The sequence below is a fragment of the Psammomys obesus genome, unplaced genomic scaffold (genome assembly GCF_907164565.1).
Source record: "Psammomys obesus unplaced genomic scaffold, mPsaObe1.curated_primary_1811, whole genome shotgun sequence".
In the NCBI taxonomy this organism is placed as follows: Eukaryota; Metazoa; Chordata; class Mammalia; order Rodentia; family Muridae; genus Psammomys; species Psammomys obesus.
Window position 1 is genome coordinate 53,482,449 of NW_026585644.1, and position 26,286 is coordinate 53,508,734.

Sequence of the window (26,286 nt, forward strand, 5' to 3'; positions counted from 1 at the left end):
TGTTTTACACTCTGCTGTCATAAAGTGATGTTTAATAGCAAGTTATTTCTAAGTCACAGAGTAAGGAAGTATGTCTCAGCCCATTGCTTGTTAAGATTATAGGCATGAGCTACCACATCTAGCTAGGTCTTTGAACACTTTTACTGGTCGGAGAAACTCATACCCAACAATCAACTCATTCTTTACAGCCAGAAGGTAAATTCACTAGTCTATGGACATCTCTGGAGTAAAACTGTTAAGTGCAGTTTGTCACCATCTTCAGCTACTCTGAAAAAGAGTAGCTTTTTCATGACAAGTTGATGTCTGCTTTTGCATAAGTAAATAATGAATGGAATCATAAGGCCCATTTATCATGCTATGAATTTATTTTGTTAAACAAAATACACATTGAAAACTTGAAAATAAAAGAGGGAGTTAAATAGGAATCCTCCCACAAAAAAGGTCTTTTTTTTTTTTAAGGTTATAACAAAAGATATCCTTTACTAAGCAAAATTTCTTTCATTTAGTAATAATGAATATTGTTTTATATTGGTTGCTTCCTAGGAAATAAAATATGAGCATTTTCAAAGTAAAAAGATCACTGAAAACTGGTAAAATGGACCAAATTGATACTTGTTAAGTGTTTCAAAGTATACTTAATTCTTTAAGTGAGCTCAATTTAAATTTAGCTTCAAATACCAACTGATAGAGAATCAGGAATGCCATCTTATTTTATTGGGATTTTTTTTTTATCAAGATGTAATGTCATGTCCCAATTGTGAAACTGATTAAAGTGGGAGAAAAAAATAGTGGAATAAATAGAAAAAAAAACCCTTTAATTTATATTTGAAGGCACTATTCACAATGATACCCATTAATAAACAATAATACATATCTGAAAAATTTAACTGTTTTAGTTCAGTAGTTAATATACTTGTTTACTAGGATCATGAATAATTATATTTTAAAAACAGAAATTAATATCCTTCTAGAGCCAAACACATTTCTGAATTGTCTTATACGATGATTTAGTTAGTCCTGAGAAAATCTGGCCCAAGAGCAACATAGCAGAAGACTAAAAGAGGCAGATAGTGTAGCTTGAGTACAAGACATTTTATGGAGTTCACAGACAGATCTGTTTCTTGCATTAGAACATAGCAAGTATTCTTGTAAATATATAGGAAGCATGAAACTAAAATGGTACCTCACAGACACTATAAGACCTCAATTTTAAAAATGGAACAGTTTAGCATTGTTGATATAATATCCCTTAATTCTGCTTTACTACAGAGAATAACAGCTTGAAAAACATCCACATGATCTGTGCACTATACTGTATACAGTCCAAAGGAGTCCAAGATCTACCAAATTACCAGAGCAATTTTTCCTTAAACAAATAACTGGGAATTTGAAATTAACTACAGTGAAATTGTATTTAAAAATATCCAGGGGGTATGAAATGTAAGAACAATTAAAAATCATTTTTAAAAAAGTAGCTTTTCTCTCATATTCTTAGGCAACTTTGTTACTCAGCTGGAAACTTTAGGCCAATGTATTTCATATATCGTTCAATATGACATTTATTATGCTTCAACATCAAGAATAACCTTAAATGTGAGCAAAATTGAAACCCACAAAAATATATTAAAAAATAAAACAAACAAACAACCATACAAAAACAAGACTTCTAGCTTCTTGTTCTCAGACTTCACAGAGAACCTAAGAGGTTGTCTGGAAAACTTGCACTGATAGATGCTTATGTGGTTAGACAGATCCAAAACATGATATAATACAATAAATCAACATATCTGTAAACATATTTCAGTGAAAATAACAAGCAAAGGACAATGTTTTCCACTTAAATTTAATGTAGGTTCTAGAATCTGTTGACAACTGCAAATAAAAGTTTATACAATTAACTGCAACATGGGACTAGACTTTGCTAAGATAGACTTTCCCCCATCAAGTCCTTAAGGACTCTAATGTGCTAATTCTAATTATTTGTAATGATTTACCTAATTCACTAAGTAAGCTCTTCAAGTAAAGTTTAAAAATAATCAGTGCCTACTAATGAGTACTACTGATTCAAAAAGTTAGTGTAAACAGATCACCAGTGGCTTTTGTAACAAAGTTACTTTCATTCCATGGGTTACTGTTTCATAATATTTGTTAATGTCATTGTTAATGGAAAACTGTGAAGTGCATATGCCTCAACAGGCAATCTGTTATGCTGGACCCAAAGTGTTAAAGTCTTTACCACTGCTACATAAAAGGTTTCAGCCAGTGGGTTCTGTTATTTGAGTTTCTGTCAACTACAGAGAAGAATCAATAGCTTTGACTAGCTATTAACTTTGGTAGTAACCTAGAGAAAATCAGTTGGCCTTTTCAAGGTTCAATTTGACTGTTTCACAAAGAAGCTGGAATATAAGAGTTTTGAAGTTTGTATCCTCTTTTAAATGTTCTGATTGCAAATGAAGTAGATTTTCCTAATTACATCACACATATCCAAAAGTAAGTTAAACATAACTTTAAAAGAGCATCAAACTTTTAATACTAAATAATGAACTGTCTTAAATAATCAATACAGTAATGATGACATAAGTTTTAGAAAAATGAATAATCAGTTCATCTAAATAAATAGGTTGAATTTAAAAGCAATGATATATATATATATATATATATATATATATGGTATATTTCAGAACTAGCCAATTAACAAATGATTGTGTGCATAGCTAAAATCTATAAGACTTCAACCAAATTGCATAGCCAGAAAAACATTCTCAAACCATCTCCATGAAGTCGTCCTTTTCAACTCTTCTACTGCCTAAATAATTGACTTTATTGCAGTGCTCTATACCTTCAGTTGTTCCTTTCTTCAAACACCAATAGCAATTTTATTTCGATTTTGGTGGATGTTCCCTATCCTTCTTGTTTCTTCAGCCAATTAATCTAACACCAACACCCTTGTTTAAGTCTCTTTCGCTTAACACAAATTTCCAGTTCATTGCTGTCTACTGCCTCCTCCTGAAACACTGCAACATTAGGATGTTGAATGATATTAACAGAAAAATGAGAGATCAAGAGGTATGGAGTAGGAAGGGAGAGGAAGGACAGAAAAAGTCTGAGAAGAAAAAAGTGAAAGGAGGGAAGAAGAGGGGGTGGGGAGAGGAAGCAGAAGGAAGAAAAAGGAGGAGAGGGAAACTAAGGATCAGAAGAGAAGGCACAGGAAAAAGAGGAGAAAAGTGGAGAGGAAAGACTGATGGGTGGCAAGAGGTAGAGGGGTGAGGAGGGGAGGGGAGGGAAGGGGAGGGGAGGGAAGGGGAGGGGAGGGGAGGGGAGGGGAGAGGGCATGCCTGAAAGTGCATGCCTGAAAGACCCAAATGTTGTTACACCACTTACTAAAAAATAATCTATCCTTCTTGGATCATTGTGTTACTTTTTATTTTTGAAAGTATTCTTAGCTAAATGTGATATAATTGTCATATTCCTACAGGTACTATGTCTTTAAAATTGAATTCTTAAAAATTGTCTTGTTGCCAAACTATGATCCTAATAAGTTTCTTGTATGCAGTATATACATTCTTTATAAATGTATAGGCTAACTGAAATAAAATTAATCTTTAACCTTGCAAAGATATAAAAGGTATTTTCACATACTGTGGTAGCAAATAAAGTCAAAGTAAATATTTATTGAGAGTAATCTTAAGTTGGGAGGCAGCAAAATGATATAACGCTTTGTGGAATAATGTGAGAAGAGGTCTAATTTTGTTGAGAGAGAACTTTTGTAACATAACTGTAATTAGGAACCAATCAGAGATTAATGATGCATTATATTCTAGAGCTTCAACTGACATAAAATAAGAAACAATTTTTAAATGGTTTGCAAAATATTATTTCTGTAATTTGCTTCATGCACAGAAAATAATTGAAAAGAGGTTTGCTGTTGAGAAATTTCAATATTTATTCTTAAATGTGAATTGTTGGGTTGTAGGAATATTGCATTCCCTCCAAAAGAGCATAAAATCTCCGTCTGCTAATTACTTTCTCTATGGAAGCCTTCCAGACAATTACAGGGTAACACCACTGGTCAATGCTTTAGGTGCTTTTCATTAAAGGTATAGTGTTGCTACCAGATAAATTACTTCATATAAAAGCACTTACCACAAAGCCCTATAATGGAAGGTTAAGTGCTGTCCTTAATTACTAATCTCAACCCTTATATTTTGCAGTGCAGGCACTTTAAAAGGAAGCAAATACAGTCTGTTGGTTCCGTTTCTGCTTCTCTGATTATAGTATTTGGTGGTAAAAGCATTAGTCTAAGTAGCTTTTCTAATGAATAATAACCTCCCTAAACTTTTAAAATAAAAATAGCCAACCACAAGCTGATATACAAGATATATACTAGACTGTGATATTGAACTCATATTTAAAATTACTTTATTCTAAAAACTTTAATCTAAATCACTCACACTGAAATTTATATTCAACCTTCATGGCTTTGTTGCTGGTAAACTACCAAGAAAGAAAGATGTTTAAATTTCTCATCTTTTCTCCTTTATTAGCATCATGCTAACGTGCACACAGAGGAGATTAGTGGACACTTAGATAACACAATGGTGATGTCTGTGCTCTTTACAACATTAAGTTATTATGGGTGCAATACATGCAGAATTTTGTGTTTTATGTGTATAGCACTGTCTTATACATTTTCATATGTATACCATAAATGCAATTTTTCATGAGTGCTATAATACCTTATATGCCAGCTGTTGCATGTGTCCTTCACAATAATCATGGAAACTTGGCTCACTCTTCATTTATTAATACTAATGAAAGAACTCCTTAGTGAAAGGACACCTAGAGTACCTGTCTAGATATAAAATGTTATAACTATGATATCTATTTCTAAATATTCGTTCCTTAATTATTATTCATTATCATCCTCCCATCTTTAAATGTAATTTATAATGTCTCTCTTTAGTTCTCCTTTCTTTCATCCTTCCTGCTTCCTTCCTTCTTTCTTTTTCTTTCTTTCTTTCTTTCTTTCTTTCTTTCTTTCTTTCTTTCTTTCTTTCTTTCTCTATCTTCTTTCTTTCCTTCTTTCTTTTTTTTCTGATTTCCTCCTACCCTCCCTCCCTCCTTCCTGCGTTCCTTCCATTCTTTTTTTTTCTTATTTGAGACATGTAGCCCTAGCTGACTTGCAGCTCTCTATTGCAGCTCAGGGTAGCCTTGATATTTTCCAGGATAGCAACTCGGTAAACATTTATTGAATGCTTGCCTCTTGTCAGTATTACAATAATTCCCAGGTATGTTATTTATTTTTTGCTTTTAAAGCTTGTCATAAGAAAGTGTATTTTGTTATATTTAATTCATCACATATTTGCAGAACAGAAGAACACATTAAGGCTGAGAACAGAGAATGATAGAATTTAGAAGAAGCTCAGAAAAGTGTCAAGGACATTTCATCTCTTCATTATGGGTCAGTTCCAGAGAAAACTAGTGTTTAATTGATAAATTATTTAATAAAAATATTTATTTTAAGAAGCCAATGATTCCAACAAAGGAGTTGCTTCTGCATGCATTTTTGTTATCAGTTTTATTATGTGAAATGTAGGTCGGTTTTATATTTTTATTTACATTGTGTGATAAATGGTGCTGTACAAAAAGAGAACATTTTACAGACTTCAGCTGAGTGACACTATCATCACAGAGTGCTCATGAATCACTATGGTTATATAAAAATGAACTCCCTTTGCTCCTAGTTGCAGATCTATGGTATAGTGTTTCTTGTAATTGTGAGTTTCTTGTCATTTCATTCCTGGCTCCCTCTTTGCCTGACTCCTGTTTTTCCTGCACGTTTCATGAGTCTTTGTTGCATGCCATTGTCAGAGAAACAGCTTTATTTGCTCTAAGAAAAAAAAAAAGTGTTATAATATTCTTTCCCTTGGATTTAAATTTTACCTGTTACTTTTGACAAAGCCTTTCCTTTGTTCGATGCAAGGATTGAGTACAAAGCTTTGACATATTGTGCTTTTTATGTATGCATTTTTCTGGTGCACTGATGTTCTGGATTTTGCAAACAATAATGTGTAGCTTCAAGTTCATCTATAAAATGCCATTTGTACACAGTAGCAAGAACAGTTTAGGACAGCATTACATTGATATGCCTCTAAATTCTAATAAATGCTCAATGGTTTCTCAAAAAAGCCACAATTTGAAGAAACGAACGCAAACATTGCTTTGCTTTTCCAGTTGTTTTTCATAAAACTGTCCCCAGGTCCATAAGCCCTTGCTTACCTGCAGGGTAGCGCTCGATGACCGGCCAGCTGTCCACCTGTAACGTGGCATTGCCACCACTCCTCGTGAAACGCACTACATGGTATTTTCCATCATTAATGATTGCATTGGACTCTTCAATGGCGATGTCATCTGTCCCAACATTAAACTTAACTCCAATTTTTCCTTGGTGCTGTTAAGATGGGAAATAGGGTCTGATTAAGTCGATTGATTAGTCGCCATTTGATAAGAATTACATAGCAAGCATTGTTCAAGAGTATGCATTAGACAAAAGCTGCTTTCTTCATTTTATTTCTGAAAAACTGCTGCAATAGAAGCAAGATCTTGACATTTGGGTAATTCTGAGACATTTCTTCCATGGATAATTGATATTCTGAAAAACACACTTGCAAGGGAACTGAACTGCCTGCCTCTCAGAGTCTGCCACCGAGAAGGTGCACAGCTGCCTGCATGAGAGTGAACACACTCCTGTCCTCTGATTTGACCCTTTTAATGCTTTAATGTAATCTCCCAATTTCACAAGAGAAACAAGACTTGAGATGCTCCCTTTTAATAGAGTGAAATCAAATCAATGGGGTCTCTTTAGAGACAAATGACAGATACTCACAGAACCAGACATTTCTGTCACAGGGATGGGCTAAGAAATAGTTATTCACTAAAATGATTTCTTAGTTATTAGTTGCAGACCACCCAGACATTAGCAGCTTAAGACACACTCATTGTCTTTACCTTGCATTTGATTAAACTATAACCAAGGCTGCAATATCTTGCTCAAGGACAAGCTGGAACTAAAATCTGATTCCTTAATTTTTGGGTTACATATTAGCTAAAATGGAGCTAGCATAATTATGTAAAATTAACTTCCTCTCTCAATTATGCAAAGCAATATTAAAATCATTCTAAGGGTAAAGTTGTGGCTGCTAACTTCAGAATGCCATCACCTAAGGTGCCAAGAGAAGCATGTATGTGCCTCTGTCCTCGACCTCTGAGACACATTTTCTAGCAGCAGGGCTGCTATCATCAGCTGAACTGATGTTTTTGAGCATGTGGATTTTCACTTAATCAGTAGCACGGGATATCTGCACTGCCGGCCCTTGTCAGAGTCCATCAGCCCATACTGTCTGTGGTTCCCCTTTCGTCAAGCCTTAGCTGAGAGAAATGACATGGGGCGAGGATTTTAAAGGACACGCAGCCATGTGTAGCTGTAGAAAATTTAAATCACAAATGAGAAGCCTGAAGGTTTGGACCACATACCTTTAGGCTTTTGCTGGGTTCTCACTATTAAACTAGGCAGCAACTTGATACAATCGGATTATAATTGGAAATCTCATATTAAAAAAAAAACAAAACAAAAAACAAAACGTTTGAATAAAAGTAGATTGACTAAAGGAAAGTTTTCAAGATGATAATTGTGACACTGTTGAATGCATTAAAGTTTTCTGTCTCCTGTATTTATTATAGATAAAAGGCCCCTTATTATTTAATTTGATTTTACATTTTTGTTTTGATTTATTTTAGGCGTGATAAAAACACTTTGAGTTTAAAATGTTACATTTCTTCCTTTTTAAAGCATTAATGTGCTGATTAATTAGACAAATGCTCATGGTCTAATATAAATTTTGCTATTTATTCATTCTTTGAAAATTCTAAACATGTATACAATTGATTTGTCATATCTATTCTTGCTTGCTCCCTCTCCATCCTCCCCAACTTCTCTCCTCCCAATTTTTCGCCACCAAAATTCATGTCTTATTATTTTTATATTTTAAAAACTGACTGGATCTAATTAGTTCTGCCTATCTCTACCTGGTGGTAAGGCCATCCTCTGAAGCATAAGCAGCCTATCTGCAGCCACTCCCCAGCACACTTCCCCTTTCAGTATTGTCCACATATTTGTTAATCACAGATAACTGCATCATCATATGACTTAGGTGAGATTCTTACAATGTCCTCTGGAATCTTATGTACTAAAATTATTTTTATACTCAAATATATTTATATTTACTTAATTATGTTAAGTATGCATAAATACTTCATTGAATAATTTGTTAAAATGAGCCAAGAGAAATCTTGCTAAAATGAAGGAAGAACAATTGCCTACAGGACTGGGGAATCTGCTTTGAGGCTGTGTCTCCTAGAAAGGACAAGGAAGCTTCATCCTCTGGTATACATCAACAGTATGGCTGCTTAAACAGGACCTACCAGTACAATACCAATATAAACATGCTAGCATGGAAGGGGCAAATCTCATGGATGCTCAATAATAAACAAAGAACTACAGGAAACTAAGGAATGCTAAAAGTGGGAGAAATGATCTTCCTTAGAGATGAGATCCTAATTTGTTATCTAATAGCAAGTGGTCGGCCCCGGAACTCATATAAATACAAGGAACACAAAACAGATTGGACAAGATATAGTTATATATTTATTAATGTAGAATAATTAAGAAAAGGAAGCAATGAATTTGAGAAGGGGTGGTAGTAATGTAGGGCAGGCATGGGGAGAGACAGAAGGAGAAAGTAAAGGCAAGGAATGATGCAATATTTTTTTAATTTCAAAAAAATGAAAAGTTACTTATTATTGTGAATGTGGCTTCATGCGCACATTCACATTCATATCCAAGAAACACTGTGGAAATTAGAAGACAACTTAAAGAAGTTGATTCTTCCTACTATACTGCAGATTCCAACGATCAAAGTCAGGCTATTATCCTTGGTGGAAATGCCTTTTTTCCACTTTTCACATATTCAGCCATTTTGACAGCCTCTTAGGTGAAGGATTCCTAATGATATGAGTAAGAGCTTTTAAAAAGAAAGTAGTCTTCAACAACTCAAAGGAATATTCTCAGCTACATGGTTCTACGGCAGCATTAGTGAAGCAAGATCCCTTCTGCTCCTTATCCCTTCTGTTCTTTCTGCCTCATCCCTGGAGGATGCATGGAGGAAAGAAAACTGAATTATGGAAACAAGAGGAGTCAAGTTTATTCTTCTCCCAGCATAGGTGGACTCTCAGTGTGGTGCAAGCAGACATCACTGAGCAGCTTTGAGAGAACTCACAAGTATTACTGTACTGAGTCAGCTAAAGTTAGTTTTATTGTCTAGAGTGGCTTCTGTGATATCTAAGAAGAACCAGAAGTCTGGTAATACCATCCCTGGACATGCCCGGAAGTTAGGGTGAAAACCCCTCAGGACAGGTTTAAATTCTAGTTCCATCCTAGATGCAGCCCTGGCAAACTAGTTGATGCATAGTAATACTTGTTAATCCAGCATTAACTTGTCAGGATTTTCTTCTGGTACAAATGTGTTTCTTATAACAAAAGAGACAGGAAAAAAAAATTAAATGCTCAACTTTCCTCACTTCTCTAACAAGATGACTACAATAGTATATTCTACTGAAATTCCAATTATCAAGGAGAGCTAAATTTTGTGAATAAATGTATTTTCATGTTAAAGTGTTAAAAAAATAAAAGTCCCAGTCATTGGAGAGATTGCACTGGGTAAAAGCATTTGGGTCTTTTCCAAAGGGTCCATGTTCAGTCCCTAGTACCAATGTCAGCATATGTATAACCATCCAGAACTCTGCTACAGGAAATCAAATGCCCTTTGTTTTTGCCCCCTTTGGCATGAACACACGTCACAAAATCTGCACACAAATAAGACAAATAATAAAAATAAATCTTAAGCATAATGTCTCAAATTCACAGATAAGTAAGTGCTTTCAACTTATTATGAACTTTTCCTGCAATGTGAAACATAAAACGCTTAATTTCTAGAGCATAGAAATGCCCAGGTTTTACAATATTTGATTAATTGCTTGTATTAAATAAGTGATTATGAAACACCAAGGGTCAGGGACACTTGAAAACGTCTTAGTTTGTAAACACATTGTCCATCTGTCTTGGGCATTACAATACGCTGTCTCAAATCTGAGTAGCTTCAATACGTCATGGAACCAAACTTTGTGAAACAGGTAGTGCAGAAAAGAAAGCTACCAGAGTTGGTACAAACCACAACTCCTATACAATTCATTGTCTACTCTAAATATAAGCGATAGGCAAAGGATCATCTGTCACTGTGAAAAAGCATTTAGCATAGTGAAATATTATAAAATACTACTATAAAGAAAAGTTAGTAAATCCAATATTTCTTCCGTCCAAGAGCTGTAAATATGCTCCAAACTCAGCTAATATAAGCAGGATAGAAAAATTATTTCAATTATATAAAAAAAAATAAAACTTACTGAAATTTCTTGCCAATGGACAATTACAATTTAAAAGAATTCATTTCAAATCCTTACTCTTCGGGATTAAATGTGATTGTCTCGGCAAATTCTCATGAATATTGCATTAGTAAAACCAGCAATCATTTCAGTGGACATGTACTGATCTCTCTGTATTGTATCTTGCTTGGAATTAATAACTGCCTCATGCCATAATTTTGAAAATCTATTCTAAGAACATCAGTAATGAGGCATTTATAATTTAATGAAGTCTTCCTGTGGATTCATTAAATAAATACAGACAAAGGTAATTATTGATTTTTTTCACGAAAGCTCATTTCTGAATAAGAATTATAATATTAAGCCATTCTAAAATGAAACGTCATGAAGTATGACACTGGTTAGGTACTTCAGTTTCTAGCAAGTGGGATTGTATTGTCTAATTCCTTACAAAATTGTAGTCACTTGAAAATATATTTGAAGCAAGATTGAGATTTAGTGATTTTCTCAATATCTAGAGGATGCTTCAAATAAGGTACGTGTATGTTGCTCATTCTAGTATATTTTAAACTACCCACATACAAACTGGATGAAGCAGAATGTCCACATACAATGTGGTCTTATTTATGGCATATAGAGTTGCTGCATAAGATTCTAAAGTACCCTTTATTTTATTTTGTGTTTACCTCATCTATGCCTAGGGGAAAAAAACTAATAAAATTTTTAAAAATTAAATATTTTAGTTTAGCATGCTCTTTGCTAGCAGCAACAAACATGAAAGATGGCAGCCCTAGGAAGCATGCAGCTTAACACAGAGCCCTGCATATGATCTGTGAGCCTCTGCCGTGCACTGTGACACAGCCCCTTTCTCCAGGACTATGGAAAAATAAGGCAGTGTGCTAATGTGTAACCAGTGACAGTGCTCACTTCAGAATGAGAATGATTCCCAGAATCCAAAGCTACCTGGAGCCAGATTCAGACAGAATGCCATGCTTTGTTCCTCCAGAGACTAATCTTTAGGGAACCGATGTCCTGTGGAATGATGAGGTTTGTGGGGCCTGAGTCACTGCTGCTGACCTAGCAACTCCTCAGTACTGTCAGAGAACCACCTGTTTTTCATCCCCAAAGAAAACGAACTGAAATTGCTATCTGGACCCTAACATATCCCCAAGCCAAGAGTTTACCACTGACTGGTATAGATTGCATCTATTCATCCAGAGGACCTACAATGTCAACAAGTAGTTTTAGTCTAGTATTTCAGCAAATCCCCTTGCACTGCTAAAACCCACTCCCATGTCCAAGGTTCTCACCGCCCTGCCTTCCTCACTACTGAGTAGCATCCTTCTTTATAAATTTTTGAATACATACAAATGAATATGTGATATTCACTCTATGTTTAAGGACAGTACAAACCTGAAAAATTGTGCTTATTTGTTTGTTTGTTTGGTTGATTAAGTACTTAGTTACTTGTGTTTGGTTTTGCTTTTGTCTCTGAGGAAGACCTCAGTAAACTTTGGAAGATAACTTATGCATGCAAATATTTAAAAACATATCAAAGAGCAGAAAGAACATCTGAGAAGGAAACAAGGTGCACTGAGGAGGGTGTGAAGAATCTCAGCAGTCTCCCCCAGGCATGTAGAAGTAGTCTATACGGGCACAGCTATAAAACAGGCAGTGTAAAACCACACCTGTGCAGTTTCCCTCCATTTTTCTGCCTCCTGTATCTTAGAACGCTTACTTGATGCACCGAGCTGTATGTATACACAGTGAATCTCACTTCAGCATACCTGAATCTTCGAGCATTCCTGAAAGGGGCATCCTCAGAGAGCTCAAACAAGCTGCCCCAAGTTTCATAGATGGTAAGGATGGATAGTGCAATCTTATCAGGTTCGAGGGACATTATCTTATTGAGAATAGCGTTAGCCATGTCCATGTCCCAGGAAGAACGTGAAACCCAGAGTATCCATAGATTGAATCACAAAGAATTTCCTGCTAAGAGTTGACAATTGCGTTTCCCAGCACTACACAACACAGAACCCAAAAAGGACAAAGTCTAGGGTGATCAACACAGAACTCATTTAAAAGCAATTCACTTTAAAACACAGCATATCTATTTTTTCATTCGACTTTCATTGAAGATAGGTATTTTCTCTGTTATGTGCCTCCTCTCCAGAATGCTGCAGCTCCCCTGAATCCATGAAAGCTTGATCCTGAGACTGCTGCTACCACGCTGGGACATATCCTCATCTCTTGGTCCTGAATGTGTTAATCAAACTTTCTAAGCCTGTGACAGTCCTCCCTCCCAAGCTTATGTGTCCTTTTTTTCTTATGTCCCTGCTCTTTCTCCTGAAATGTTAAAAACAATTCGGGATTGTAAAAACAATAGCTTAGTAATTATGTCCTTCAAAGTACTTACCCCACTACCTTCACATTTGGAGTGCCCCAAAACTCTTTCATACTAAACATTCAAATATATCAGCCTCCTGAGATCATTCTTATTCAAACCACCACAGAAGTTAATAGTCAGAAAAGCAGACTTTGAAGGAAGTCCGACATCTAATATTTGCCACTAGGCTCAAAAAATAATGTTCTAAAGCCCAATTGTGTCTTTATATGCATGAGCAAAGAACGGCTCTGCCATGGGCTGCACTGAAGCATGGAATGCTTAGCTGTGTATACTCTTGTTCCTTCTGATATGATACTTTGGTTCTAAGTCTAACTACAAATGAAAACAGAAAAAAAATATTTTATCTTATTAATTACACTTTATTCACATTGTATCCCCCCATAAACCCCTCCCTCCTTCCATCCCGGTCCCACCCTCCCTCCCCCTTCTTCATGCATGCCTTTTCCCAAGTCCACTGATAGGAGAGGTCCTCCTCTCCTTCCTTCTGATCTTAGTCTATCAGATCACATCCGGAGTGGCTGCATTGTCATCTTCTGTGGCCTGGTAAGGCTGCTCCCCACTCAAGGGGAGGTTCTCCTCTCCTTCCTTCTGATGTTAGTCTTTCAGATCACATCAAGTTCGATCATCTTCTCTGTCCTGGTAAGGCTACTCCCCTCTCAGGGGGAGGTGATCAAAGAGCAGGTCAATCAGATTATGTCAGAGACAGTCTCTCTTCCCATTACTATGTAACCCACTTGGACACTAAACTGCTATGGGCTACATCTGTGCAGGGGTTCTAGGTTATCTCCATGCATGATACTTGGTTGGAATATGAGTCTCAAGGAAGACCCCTGTGTTCAAATTTTCTTGTTCTGCTGCTCTCCTTGTGGAGTTCCTAACCTCTCCAGATCTTACTATTTTCCACTTCTTACATAAGATTCCATGCACTCTGCCCAACAGTTGCCCATAAGTCTCAGCATCTGCTTTGATAGTCCGCAGGGCAGAGCCTTTCAGAGGCCCTTTGTAGCATGTTCCTAACTTGTTTCCTGTTTTCTTCTTCTTCTGATGTCCATTCTCTTTGCCTTTTGTGATAGGGATTGAGCTTTTTATTCAGGGTCCTCTCTCTTAATTAGTTTCTTTAGATGTACAGATTTTAGTAGGATTGTCCTATGTTGTATGTCTATATGAGTGAGTATATACCAGTGACAACACATGCTGGAGAGGTTGTGAAGAAAGGGGAACCCTCCTCCACTGCTGGTGGGAATGTAAACTGGTACAACCACTCTGGAAATCAATCTGGTGCTTTCTCAGACAACTAGGAATAGCGCTTCCTCAAGATCCAGCCATAGCACTCCTAGGCATATACCCAAAAGAGGCACAAGTACACAATAAGGACATTTGCTCAACCATGTTTGTAGCAGCTTTATTTGTAATAGCCAGAAGCTGGAAACAGCCCAGAAGCCCCTCAACAGAAGAATGGATGCAGGAATTGTGGTACATCTACACAATGGAGTATTACTCAGCAATGAAAAATAAGGAAATCATGAAATTTGCAGGTAAATGGTGGGAACTGGAAAGGATCATCCTGAGTGAGCTGTCCCAGAAGCAGAAAGACACACACGGTATATACAGAAAAAAAATTTAAAGAATAGTTATTACCTGTTCAGTTTTTAAAAACACACAAAGAGAACATCTAATTTGAATCTCTTTCACAATTAGAAATTTTCAAAGTTTATAAACGAGATGGATACTGGGATTTTATCATGCTTTAAATTTAGAGTTTCTTTGGTTAGAGGAAATGATATTCCATTAAGCTGACATGCCAGTAGCATGTGATGCCTTCCTTTACATCAGTGGAAAATGGAAGAACTTGTTTTCTACTAGTAAGAACCCACCTCTCCTTCTTGCCAAGAATGTAAAACTTGATTGTGTAAGTGAGAGAAAAGATAACTGAGAAGTAGCCCTGACTTCTATTGAAGATGCAGTGCTTCAGGGCTTCTGTTTCTCCACAGTACTTCTTTTTAGAAGCAATTGAATCAAAGTTAAAATACTAAGTTCAGAGTCAGATGACTCTGTGTCTCACCAATGTGTCCTTGGATAGATCAATAATTGTGGAATTAGTGTTTTGAGATCTTTCCAGTACCATTTATTAAGACAGTATTGCATTATTTTTCATGCCTGTGGCTCTATTTTGAAGGTTTCTTATATGGCTAGAAATTCAAAGGTCAAGAGTGTTTCATGGTGTTTCCTAGTGGTGTGAATAATAAACCTGTATATTTTATCATCACAGCTGAAGGAAGGCATTGATAACCTTCTGAGAACTAGTCATCTCCTCAAGGGAACTAATGTGCCACCAAAGTCTGCTAAAACACTAACCACTATAAAGTAGAATAGTAGTCTGTAAATGTCTTTGTGTGTAAAATATTGGGTAGTAAGCTTCTCTTCTCCAAACAATCAAAGAGCAGAGTGAAACAGGAAAAATAAGTGAGTGGACCTTAGCTTGGTCTCTACAGAATTCTTATTTTCTCCTGAGTAATACTGTGGTTGTATACCATGAGCTCAGCTTTATCAAATCAGCTCATTACATGTGGACAGTTTAGGTTGTTGCTACATTTTTCGTTGTTTTGGTTTTAATGACTGTTGCTTTAAAAAACATTGGTTAAATGATAAATTTCTGTTGTTCACATTGTACGGTCAGTTAGGGAACCTTTTGCAACACACATTGTGCTTCAGGTGCTGTTTAAAGCCAGAACCTCCATTTTTCTGCTTCTGTGTCTTTGGGCCATTGCACAGCTTGTTATTAACCTCCACTGGGAATGGGACAAGGAGAGGATGTTCCATCAATTCTACAACATGTTGGCATTTCTAGGTAAAAAGTTTTTCCTATAAAGGAGGTTTGGGATTATTTGTGATTTCATTTACTTGTTGTGTCGCAGGAGTATTCTTTTTGTATAGCCCTGACTATAATCACAGCCTGACTCGAGTGTTCTGTATTATCATAGCTCAGAGCATAATGTTTCATCTTTAGATGGTAATTGTAATTGTCAACATTGGGAATGTTGCTGTAGTGCATAGGTTACAGGTAACACCAACATTAACTTCAAGCCTTTTTTTAAATCCAAAAAAAAAAACCCACAAAAAAACATGAAAACAGCTGAAGAGACGAATGAATTACCCTTAATGCTTCAGATGATACATCATATCAGCTCACTTGCAGTGCACATATTACTTTGCAGGTAATATCACTGTTGTAAATCACGACTTACATGCAAGATATAATAGCAAGGTAATGTTTTCATGCAGGCTTGATGGACTAAATTATTTACGATGCTATCGTGGTTATCAGCAGCTTGGAGCAGAGCCCTAACATGGAATTGCTCTAAGAGAACAGCTGATATGCTTGTCATTCTTCTTCCTTCTCCTTTCTTTTTGACTTCTGCTCCATGAGTTCTAGCCTGGCATTCTTAGAAAAAGAAGATGTTTGCATGTGGGCCTAGAAATGCCATCTCCATGTTGTTTCAAATAGAATCAGCAAGACTCTATTATCCAAGAGTGGAAAATAATAATTCCCACAGCCATCATGCAAAGAAATCTATGTTTATACGTGTAATTCAGGGACAACAGAGTTTTCAGAAGAGAATATGGGGGTTTTCAAGGTGAAAACATCTAGTGGTTATACTCCACCTCAATCCTCATAAAAATATTGCCTTAAAAGAATGTCAAGAAAAATTTATCACACATTTTCATCTACAGCATATTTCAGAAAAATATTTTAGCACTCTTTCCATGACTAAAATTAATTTATAGTGTATGCTGTGGCCTGAGTTGATATGCATTCATTTCTCTAAGTAACAGGGTATTTCTTTAACAAATAAAATTATGGAGTTACTGTAACACATAAAACTTAGTACTCATGAATGTTTATTTGCTTATTTACTTATTCAAAAACTCCAAATGAACTATTTGATATACTCTGCTATTCTTTAAATTACAGAAAAAAATGGAGTTAGCAAAGCAGATGGTGTTGTTCCAATTATAAATTTACATCTTACACAATTCCTTTATGTAACAAGAGTTATATTAGCATATAACACATGCCAAATGTCAACAAGGAAATGAGCAGGATGCCTTCGAAGGGATCCACTGACTAAACTAGCCTCTTTGAGGCTTTAAAAATATGACAAAAAATCGATAATGAACACACAGGTTTTCTAGACCGAGGAAACAACATGTGTGCAAGCCCCAAGGATTGTGAATATGTGGATGTAAAGATGCATACTTTGATGCAAAAATACAGATACAAATATATAGAATTCTTATGCAGATAAGGATATGCAAATTATACATGAATCGAAGATGATTGCAGCAAAAAGTCTATAAAGTAAAAACAGGTTATGAAATTATGCATAAAAGCTAAAATACATTATTTGAATAACAAAGTAATTGGGAAATAGATAGCTGTGCATATTTTTAAAAGCTCCCAATCTAAGAGTAGAAATTCTTGATATAGATACAGAGCTTAACAGTATGTGTCCTGACATTCATCTTATTGTTTGTCCCTAAGTGTCATTCATCAGTGTGCTTTATGAAATGTAATATATAAAAGACTTCCTAAATCAACAGGGATTCACTGCATTTTCCAAAAGTCATTTACTTCTACAATGTCAAATATGATTCATCATTCTATGCTGATATTTCAAAGCTAATGTATCATGTTTAGTTCCTTTGTGAGGGAAAATGTCTTGTTAACTTATTTCTCAAGAGATCCCTTTTATCTCAAGAAGTAGCATGAGTTCCTCATACAATATCCATCTCAGAAAGTGTTTAAAATCACATGAGTTGTTCACGGACCTTCCATAAATTAGTTCAAAAAAAAGTTTCACCTACAAATTCCTTGTTCACTTAAAGGAACAGATAAATAGGGTCCTATTTCTCTGTACCAAAATGTAATCTTCTGGGCTGTAACTACTATCATTCTAAGTGAGATAAACTCTTTATCTAATTTTACCTCCAGGAGAATTTCAAATCAATGACACAAATGTGAATTTGTCCTACAGTTTGGCCAGTAGTCTTGAAGCCATAAAAACACAAGGCTCAAAACAAACAATCCACTGATGTGCTGAACTTGCAGTAAATACTCAATCCTTATGATTCCAGAGTAGTTACTGTGGAGGCTACCTGTGGCCACCCCTTTCACTGTTTATTTAAAAGCCTAGGTATACTTGAAAGTCTTGTGGATACTGATAATAAATTGTTCCTTAAGAGAGGACCTCTGAAAGGCTCTGCCCTGCAGACTATCAATGCAGATGCTGAGACTTATGGGCAACCTTTGGGCAGAGTGCAGGGAATCTTATGAAAGAATTAGAAAACAGTAAGATCTGGAGAGGACAGGAACTCCACAAGGAGAGCAACAGAACCAAAAAATCTGAGCACAGAGGTCTTTCCTGAGACTGATACTCCAACAAAGGACCATGCATGGAGATTACCTAAGACACCTGCACAGATGTAGCCCATTGCAGTTCAGTAAGCAAGTGGATTCCATAGTAATAAAAACAGAGACTGTCTCTGACATGAACTGATTGGCCTGCTCTTTAATTACCTCCCCCTGAGGGAGAAGCAGCATTACCAGGCCACAGAAGAAGACAATGCAGCCAATCATGATGAGACCTAATTGACTAGGATCAGAAGGAAGGAAAAGAAGACCTCCCCTATCAGTGGACTTGGGGAGGGGCACGTGTGCAGAGGGGAGAGGAAAGGAGGGATTGGGATGGGAGGAGGGAGGGAACCACAGGGTGAATACAAAGTGAATAAAGTGTAATTAATAAAAAATTTTAAAAAATGAACACCACCATAAAAAAAAAAAAGAATGATTAACTAGAAAGAAAACATAATAGTTGTATCCCAGAAGAACACACTTTTTCTTTGCCTTTCTTCCTGTGGCTCCAACACTCTGGACTTTCATTTTCATGAATGTCCAAGGTCTGTACCTCTCAGCATCATTGTGGCTCCTTATTCATAGCTATTTTTTTTCTGGGTTTCCCACTCTCAAAATAAATTATCATATATATGTGATAAAGAAAGGAGGAAAAAAAAACAAAAACAAAACTTTCTCTGTATCAGAGTGAGGATGTTGAGAACGTTGCAGTGGATTTAAGTATTTACTTGCTGAGCTAAAGGATGGTGCTGTTTGTGAAAATGCCCTTTCATGTTGTAAAACCTCATCAGTGTTCACCCACTGGTGTACAGCAAATGCCTATGCAAAGGTTTGCACTGATAGCAGCTAAGAAACCAGTTGTACATGAGGCTAACTCTCATCTGATAACAGAATTCTTCAGTGGAATCTTGTTCTCTTTCATGAAGGTTTTTTTAATATATATTAGTTACAGCTTATTAACATTGTATCCCAGCTATATCCCACTCCTTCATCCCCTCCCAATCTCACCCTCCCTCCCTAATCTCCTTGCCACTTTCCAGGTCCACTGATAGGGGAGGTCCTCCTACCCTTCCATCTGACCCTAGTTAGATAGGCCTCTCAGGTATCTTCAGGCCTGGCTGCAAAGTGTTCCTCTGTGGCCTAGCCGGGATGCTCCTCCATCAGGGCAGGGTGGGGGGAGGTTAAAGAGGTAGCCATTGAGTTCATGTCAGAAATAGTCCCTGTTCCCCTTACTAGGGTACTCACTTGGATAGTGAGCTACCATAGGCTACATCCAAGCAGGGGTTCTAGGTTATATCCATACATGGTCCTTGGTTGGAGATACAGTCTCATAAAAAAAACCCTGTGCCCAGATGTATTTGGTCCTTGTGAGCTCCTGTCCTCTCCAGGTCATACTAACTCCCCCTTCTTTCATATGATTCCCTGCACTCTGCGGAGGGTTTGGTTATGAGTATCAGTATCTTCTTTGATACACTGCTAGATAGAGTCTTTCAGAGGCCCTCTATGGTAGGCTCCAAACAGAAAGGAGGATCAATGGAAGTGAATAGAAGACCCAGAAATAAACTCACACACCTATGAATACTTGATTTTTGACAAAGAAACCAAAATAATTCAGTGGAAAAAAGACAGCCTCTTCAACAAATGGTGCTGGTCCAACTGGATGTCTCCATGCAGAAAATGAAAATAGATCCATATTTATCACCCTGCACAAAACTAAAGTCCAAGTGGATCAAAGACCCCAACATAAAACCAGATACACTAAATTGGTTAGAAGAAAAAGTGGGGAAGAGCCTAGAACTCATTGGCACAGGAGACAACTTCCTGAACAGAACACCAACAGCACAGGCTCTAAGAGCAACAATCAATAAATGGGACCTCATGAAACTGAAAAGCTTCTGTAAGCAAAGGACACTGTCATCAGAACAAAATGACAGCCTACAGACAGGGAAAGAATTTTCATAAAGTTTTAAGTATAAAATATCACTGCAAGGAAAGTGTGTTGTCTGTCATCTCATGCTCAACTTCGTACTTACCTTGCCTAATAAAATGATCACAAACCTAATTTAGGTGAGTGACTAAAAACAGACTGCAAAATTAATCTCAAGGACATTAAAAGTCAAATGTAAAGTATATATTGCATTTGTGGTTTTAGAAATGCCAAGGCTTCCCTAGTCCCGAGTTTTCAGGAGCGACCACGTTTGATAGCAGAAGTTGTGGTGGTAACGGTAATGATCCTTGTGACCAGATATCCCCTTTCAGCACTTTCACGAAAGACAACTGTGAATGAGTATTGGTGCTTCCTGTTAAGGAGGAGAAAGCAGAAGTTTCCAGAAGTGGACATCAGCTCTGCATACTCAAACTGGTACCTTTCACTTACAGAATGCTCTCTCCCTCTCTAGGCTTTTCAAGAGTCTTTAGAAACAGAGCATGTGTCATGAGAGTGTCCTACTACCTCACGTCCATATGATTTCATGTATGAACCATGATTCCTGGCACACATGCCAGGATCGGGGACACAAAGTACAGTATGTCTTTTGAATAGGTATCAATTTTGTCCAGGTTTTCAGAATTCCTCGAAGGCTAAATCTTGGACTGTATTATGACGAAAGCAGACTTTCTCATACTACATGAACCCTGGAAACAGACATGAAAGCACATGTTCTTCACTTTTAGTGGATTCTGAAACATCACCAGATGTTGAAAGCCTCCGAGAGAGGTGTCACTGTGTAAACAGCCAGCACTCTCTCCCCTATGCTCACCATCTGAATCTGCTTTTGTCTCTATGTTTTCTTTTTTACACTGACATATCTGTTTTAAAAATTATTTTAAGCAATGGCTGTCACTTGGAAAAGATAACTTGATTTTCCAGACCATCCAATAAAATGTATCATAATAAACCTAGTAATAGAGTTTTGAGAAAATAAAATTTGTACCTGTAGTGGGCAAGGAAACACGAGATTTTCTCATCTATTCATAAAGGTAATAAAGCATAGGTTTGAAAAGAATACTAATAACTTTTTGCAGTTCATGTCTTCTAGCCCCATAATGACTAATTAAGTAAATACAGATCTGAATTTTGTATCAAATAAGCCATTATATGCATCCTTTAAATTTCACAGAGTAAGTGATGAGCCACTGTAAGTAGTTACTTTTCGTGACACAATAGCACAGCTAATTCAATAGGCAGAGTTTCCAATGGTTAAATTATGGACTGATCACATTGGAAGGACATTCTTACACTATGCATTCTGAATTCTTTTCATCAGTTCTAGAAATATCAATGCTAGTCTTCTTTTCTTTTTTTCATTTTCTCTTTAATCCCTCCCTTAAAAATGAGACTATTTTTGCATGCTCTTTTAATTATCTTCTTGCAAGTATAATTCAATTTTTTCTACTTATAAGTTATAATTATTTAAATTCTTTAATTTTAAAGATAATTTGAAATCAGCCTCTCAATTGCCATCAACTTCTCTATCCACCAGAACTTGAAAGCATGAATCTAGCATGTAACATAATTTTTAACTTGACCCAATTTAATCCAAGATGCTACTTAAATACGATAGATCAGATCAAGAAATCATAAAAAATGTCAGTGACAAAATGAACAACAATGAAAGGCCTCAAAGTCTTCTCTTACAGGGAAAAACAAGCTTTCCTGTCAACAAGAGAAAAGGTTACTTAATATTGGCTCTGCTTGAACTCCAATTAACAAGTAACAAATAACAATCTATGATTAACTCACAGAATTCAATGACTGATTTAATGACCAATGAGTAGAAGATGTGGGAAGCATTTAAGTTGAGCCCAGACATATCAAATATGAACTTGGTACAATTGCTTTGATAGTATTAGCTTTTTATAAAGTTTCCTAGTCAAAATTAAATCATTACATACTCCTTTGAAGTAAGGATAATTTAATTTGATGCTGTAATTAATTCCATTTGCTGCCACAAATTTCGCTATTGCAATTTACACAAAAGAGTGCTGGAAAAAAAAGAGTTCTGAAAAGAGTTCAGAGAGAGGTACAGATTTAATTTTTAATTATATTTAATGCTTTCTTCACATTCTTAAAAGACTTCTCATTTCTCTGTTAAGCTCAAAACACTGTAACATCCAATTCAATGTCCAGCTACAAGTGCTGAACTATTTCAACTCATTTACATTATAATCAAAGTTACAAACAATCCATTTAACAGTGTTTCTACAGGTACTTAACAGCATATCAAAGAAGTGTATTCATAGTTGTGCATGCAGGGCCATTTGCTGTCAATAAATCCTTATGTGATGCACCCACAGTAACCAATTTTAGCTTTATAATTAGGAAGTAATATTTTTTAGATCATCTTACAGATGAAGTCGTGTGGTATTAATACACACAGCCACTAAGGCAGAATTTAGGACTGCAATTCAATCCTTTCTTACTTCAAATGACACTTGAGGAAGGGTAATTCAAGTAATTCTGAGGTTATAGAATTCTTTTTAGTTTGTTTTAAAAGAAAGAGAAATAGAAAAGGGGTGTGGAGACAGGTTAGAAGGAAAACAAAACGATAGCAACCAAACTCTTGGAATGCTGAGGTACCTGAACAGCAATTACTGACACAGAGAAGGGAAGAACCTGCCATCACAGCAGATGTGTTCTGCAATATCACAGCTATGCTTAATGACTGAGGTCGGATGACTGTATTGATGCAAAACATATACAGAGACCTATTTTTCAGTTTTATTTGCAGAGTGGGTTCATTTTCTTTTCACTGATGTTACACAAAATGCTATTTTCTGAAGATAGTATAGAACACACCTTACTAATATACGCCATATTATGATTTTGACAATGCTTTCAATTTATATATGTCCAAGATGATGTAGTGGACAGAGCAAACCTGTGTTCATTTCCTTAAGAGAAGCTTTATTAAACATATAAGGGATATGATAGTGATGTGGGAATCTTTCTTGTCATACTTTGGTTAATGCATAGTGTAAGAAATTTGTTTCACACCAAAATAAGCAATAATAACCAGCAGGAGAACGTCTACTGTGTCCCCACAGCAAGGGAGAAAAACAAGGAAGCAGACAGTTCATTTCTACAACCTTCATCTTGGAAAGCAATTTGAAGTCTAATTATTTGTTGCGTTTTTCATATAGAATTGTTGATGTGTGTTCATGCGTTGTCATGAACATCACGGGTGTTGTTCATGTATTGATAGTGGCAAAAAGTAAAGGTGCCAGTTCTAGCTTTTTTGAATACCTTGTTTCTTTACTATTAGGTAATGACTATCAGATATAATTCAACAACACAACAGAGTAAAAGTCAATCTATGAGGTTTTAATTTAGACTACACCCTCAAACTTATCAGTTCTTTACATACTGCTCAATTTCTTTTGATTGCTTCCCTATTGATAGCTTAAGAGGTTGGACATAGATAAATCTTCTTCACAAAACAAGTCAATACTCCAAACAATAAAATTTTCGAGGTTCTCTGCCTGTTCCTTGGCCTTATGAAATGAGTTCATTAGAAACAATGATCTATTTATTTTTAATTTGCTCAGTATATTTTAAACATTAAGGTGCAAAGTCCTATTTCTTTTGAAGACTATAAGTATCCATTTGTCTGTTATGTTACATTGTCTTAGTACACCAGGAGCATGGATGAAGAAATGTGAGAGGCTTTGATGATGACTCTTAAAGTATTGAATAATCAAATAAAATGTTTTATAATGGGAAGATATTTTTTGACCTAAAATCTAAATTAATACAAAAAACTCTTCTAAAATATCTCAGACAGGAACATAGATGGAGGAAGTGGTAGAAAGAGAGGCAGAGCATGGAGACACGTGCAATAAAATTGCGTCTTCTGGATTTAATACGGCGATTATAATCATAACTCCCTGCTGCACATTTTGGTGGTTATCTGCACGAGACACACACACACACAAACACACACACACACACACAATGGTCTCCTATGTTTTCTTTTTTGAGGATGACTCCTTGAGAGAGTATTGTAAGTTAATACTTCTTGAGGAAGCATCTGTGTAGCCAGTCCTAAGTTTCTCTTACCTGAGTAAATAGCCCTTCACCTAGGTTTAGGTGGGGGGGAAAAAAAGCTGAACTGTGGGTTACACTCGAAAATTAGGAAAAGACTTCTTGGGAAGATGGGTTTCATCAGGAGATGGAGGTGAATGAGAGAAGGGGACTAGGGTTTTGAAAACAATTAACATTCTTTATATACATGCCCATGAAATTGATAAAAAAAATAAAGTTAGCAACAAGACTTCATTTGATCAATGGAATAACACATAAAAATGTGTCAGTCACACAATAAATATTATTTTATAAAAAATCTTTGACTATACCTTACATAAGTTTTACAGGAAATATACAAGTAAAAATGTTTCTTAAACGAAGTCAGTGTTATGTAATTGATATCTTCCTTATTAACTCTCATGATTTAAAACAGTTACCAAGGCTTCTTGTGACTACAACTTGACTTCTGCTGAAGCACCATGTTTCATTCTTTAATTATCATCTGCATGTGGAGCTTGTCTGCCTGGCTTTTGAGGTCTTTTCATAATCTTGGATTCTTAGGTCTTAATGTAATCTAGTAACAGACGCAGCGTGTAATGTGTATTTTGCATAGTGTACAAGCTTTCACAAGGTGATCTTCTTTCATCTACATAGTCTAAGTCTTTAAATTTTTCATTTATTTCAATTTTTACTTATGAGGGTTTTTCTACATGTATATAGTGCATTATGAGCATTCTTATTGCCTGTAGGCCAGGAGAGGACATGGGAAGCCCTAGGACTGTACTTACAGATGTTTTTGAGTCATGTTTGGTGCTGCAGAAAAAAGGTAGGTCTTCTGGAAGTGCAGCCAGTGCTCTTAAACACACAAAATCATCTCCCAGGCCTGGTTGTAATGTTTAAATAACCACTCACTAGGTGCTGATCTGTAGTTTTGATGAACTAAAATCCCCAGACCTATGAACTTACTAATTATCCACATCTCTTTTTAATGGAGTTGAAAATGCAAGAACAAGCCTTTAACTACCTCCTCAGAATCTCATATATGCTGCCTTTGCTTGAACCCACGGCTTCATCCAACTTCCTATTCCATCTCTATACCTACTGCGTGAGGTAACTGCTCTTGTTTTCTCTAGGTCAAGCTTCTTTGGGTTGATCTTATCCCTGCTAGTACTTAAGTATCAGTCTGCTTGGCAGAGAAGATAAAATCTGAGCCAGAGTCAAGCCACCCACATTTACTTTTCCCTCATCCTCACACCTCTCAAGCAAATAGATGCCTTCCCTGTTTAGCCTTCTCCATCAAACAAAAGTCTCTGGCTTAGTCTTGGTGAGTTCACATTGATTCTCAGTGTCTCCTGTTACCCATAGTCTATCCTTCCCTCACTATTTCTCTTTCTTTCACTGTTTCAATTTTGTAGTAATCTTAACAAACACTTTTAAAATATTTTAAATTGTGAACTCTTTCACAAAGTAAGAATTTTAAGGTTGAAGGACTTTATCATGGCTTTAATGTAAAATATAAGACTAAGAGACAAATATGTCTGAAAGTGTCCAGTCCCTTGAAAGATGTTAGCTCTCAGAGATAAGTTTGTTAAGTAACACACTACTTCGACATAGTAGCTAAATCCTGTAATACCAATTAGTAGGTTGAGGCATAAGGCTATAATTTAAAGCTTACTTGTGCTATACAGTAAGACCTTACTTAAAAGGAAAATAGCAAAGTAAAAAAGAGAAGTGATTAAATAATGTCTACTTCAAATTAAATACAGTAGCAGAACTTGTTAACATGTTGGTTATAATTCTCTGGATATAAATGATCATTAAAGAAAAACTAAAAATAGCAGATTTCTTTTTCTTGGAAACATATGGTTTCTTTTTTTTTTTTTTTTATAAGTCAACATTTTTTTTTATTTTTTTATTTTTTTTTTAAATCTTTTATTTATTTTT

At 36.0% G+C, this 26,286-nt stretch overlaps 1 protein-coding gene across 30 annotated transcripts in view; it reads right to left on the reverse strand.

The window, feature by feature from the left end:
• Nrxn1 (neurexin 1) overlaps window positions 1–26,286 on the reverse strand; it is a 1,203,268-nt gene that overhangs the window by 197,591 nt on the left and 979,391 nt on the right. For all 30 annotated transcript variants that reach the window (XM_055619661.1, XM_055619760.1, XM_055619722.1 and 27 more), the window contains one exon: window positions 6,280–6,451. In XM_055619661.1, coding sequence (XP_055475636.1) covers window positions 6,280–6,451 — 172 coding nt within the window. The remainder of the gene's footprint in view (window positions 1–6,279; window positions 6,452–26,286) is intronic.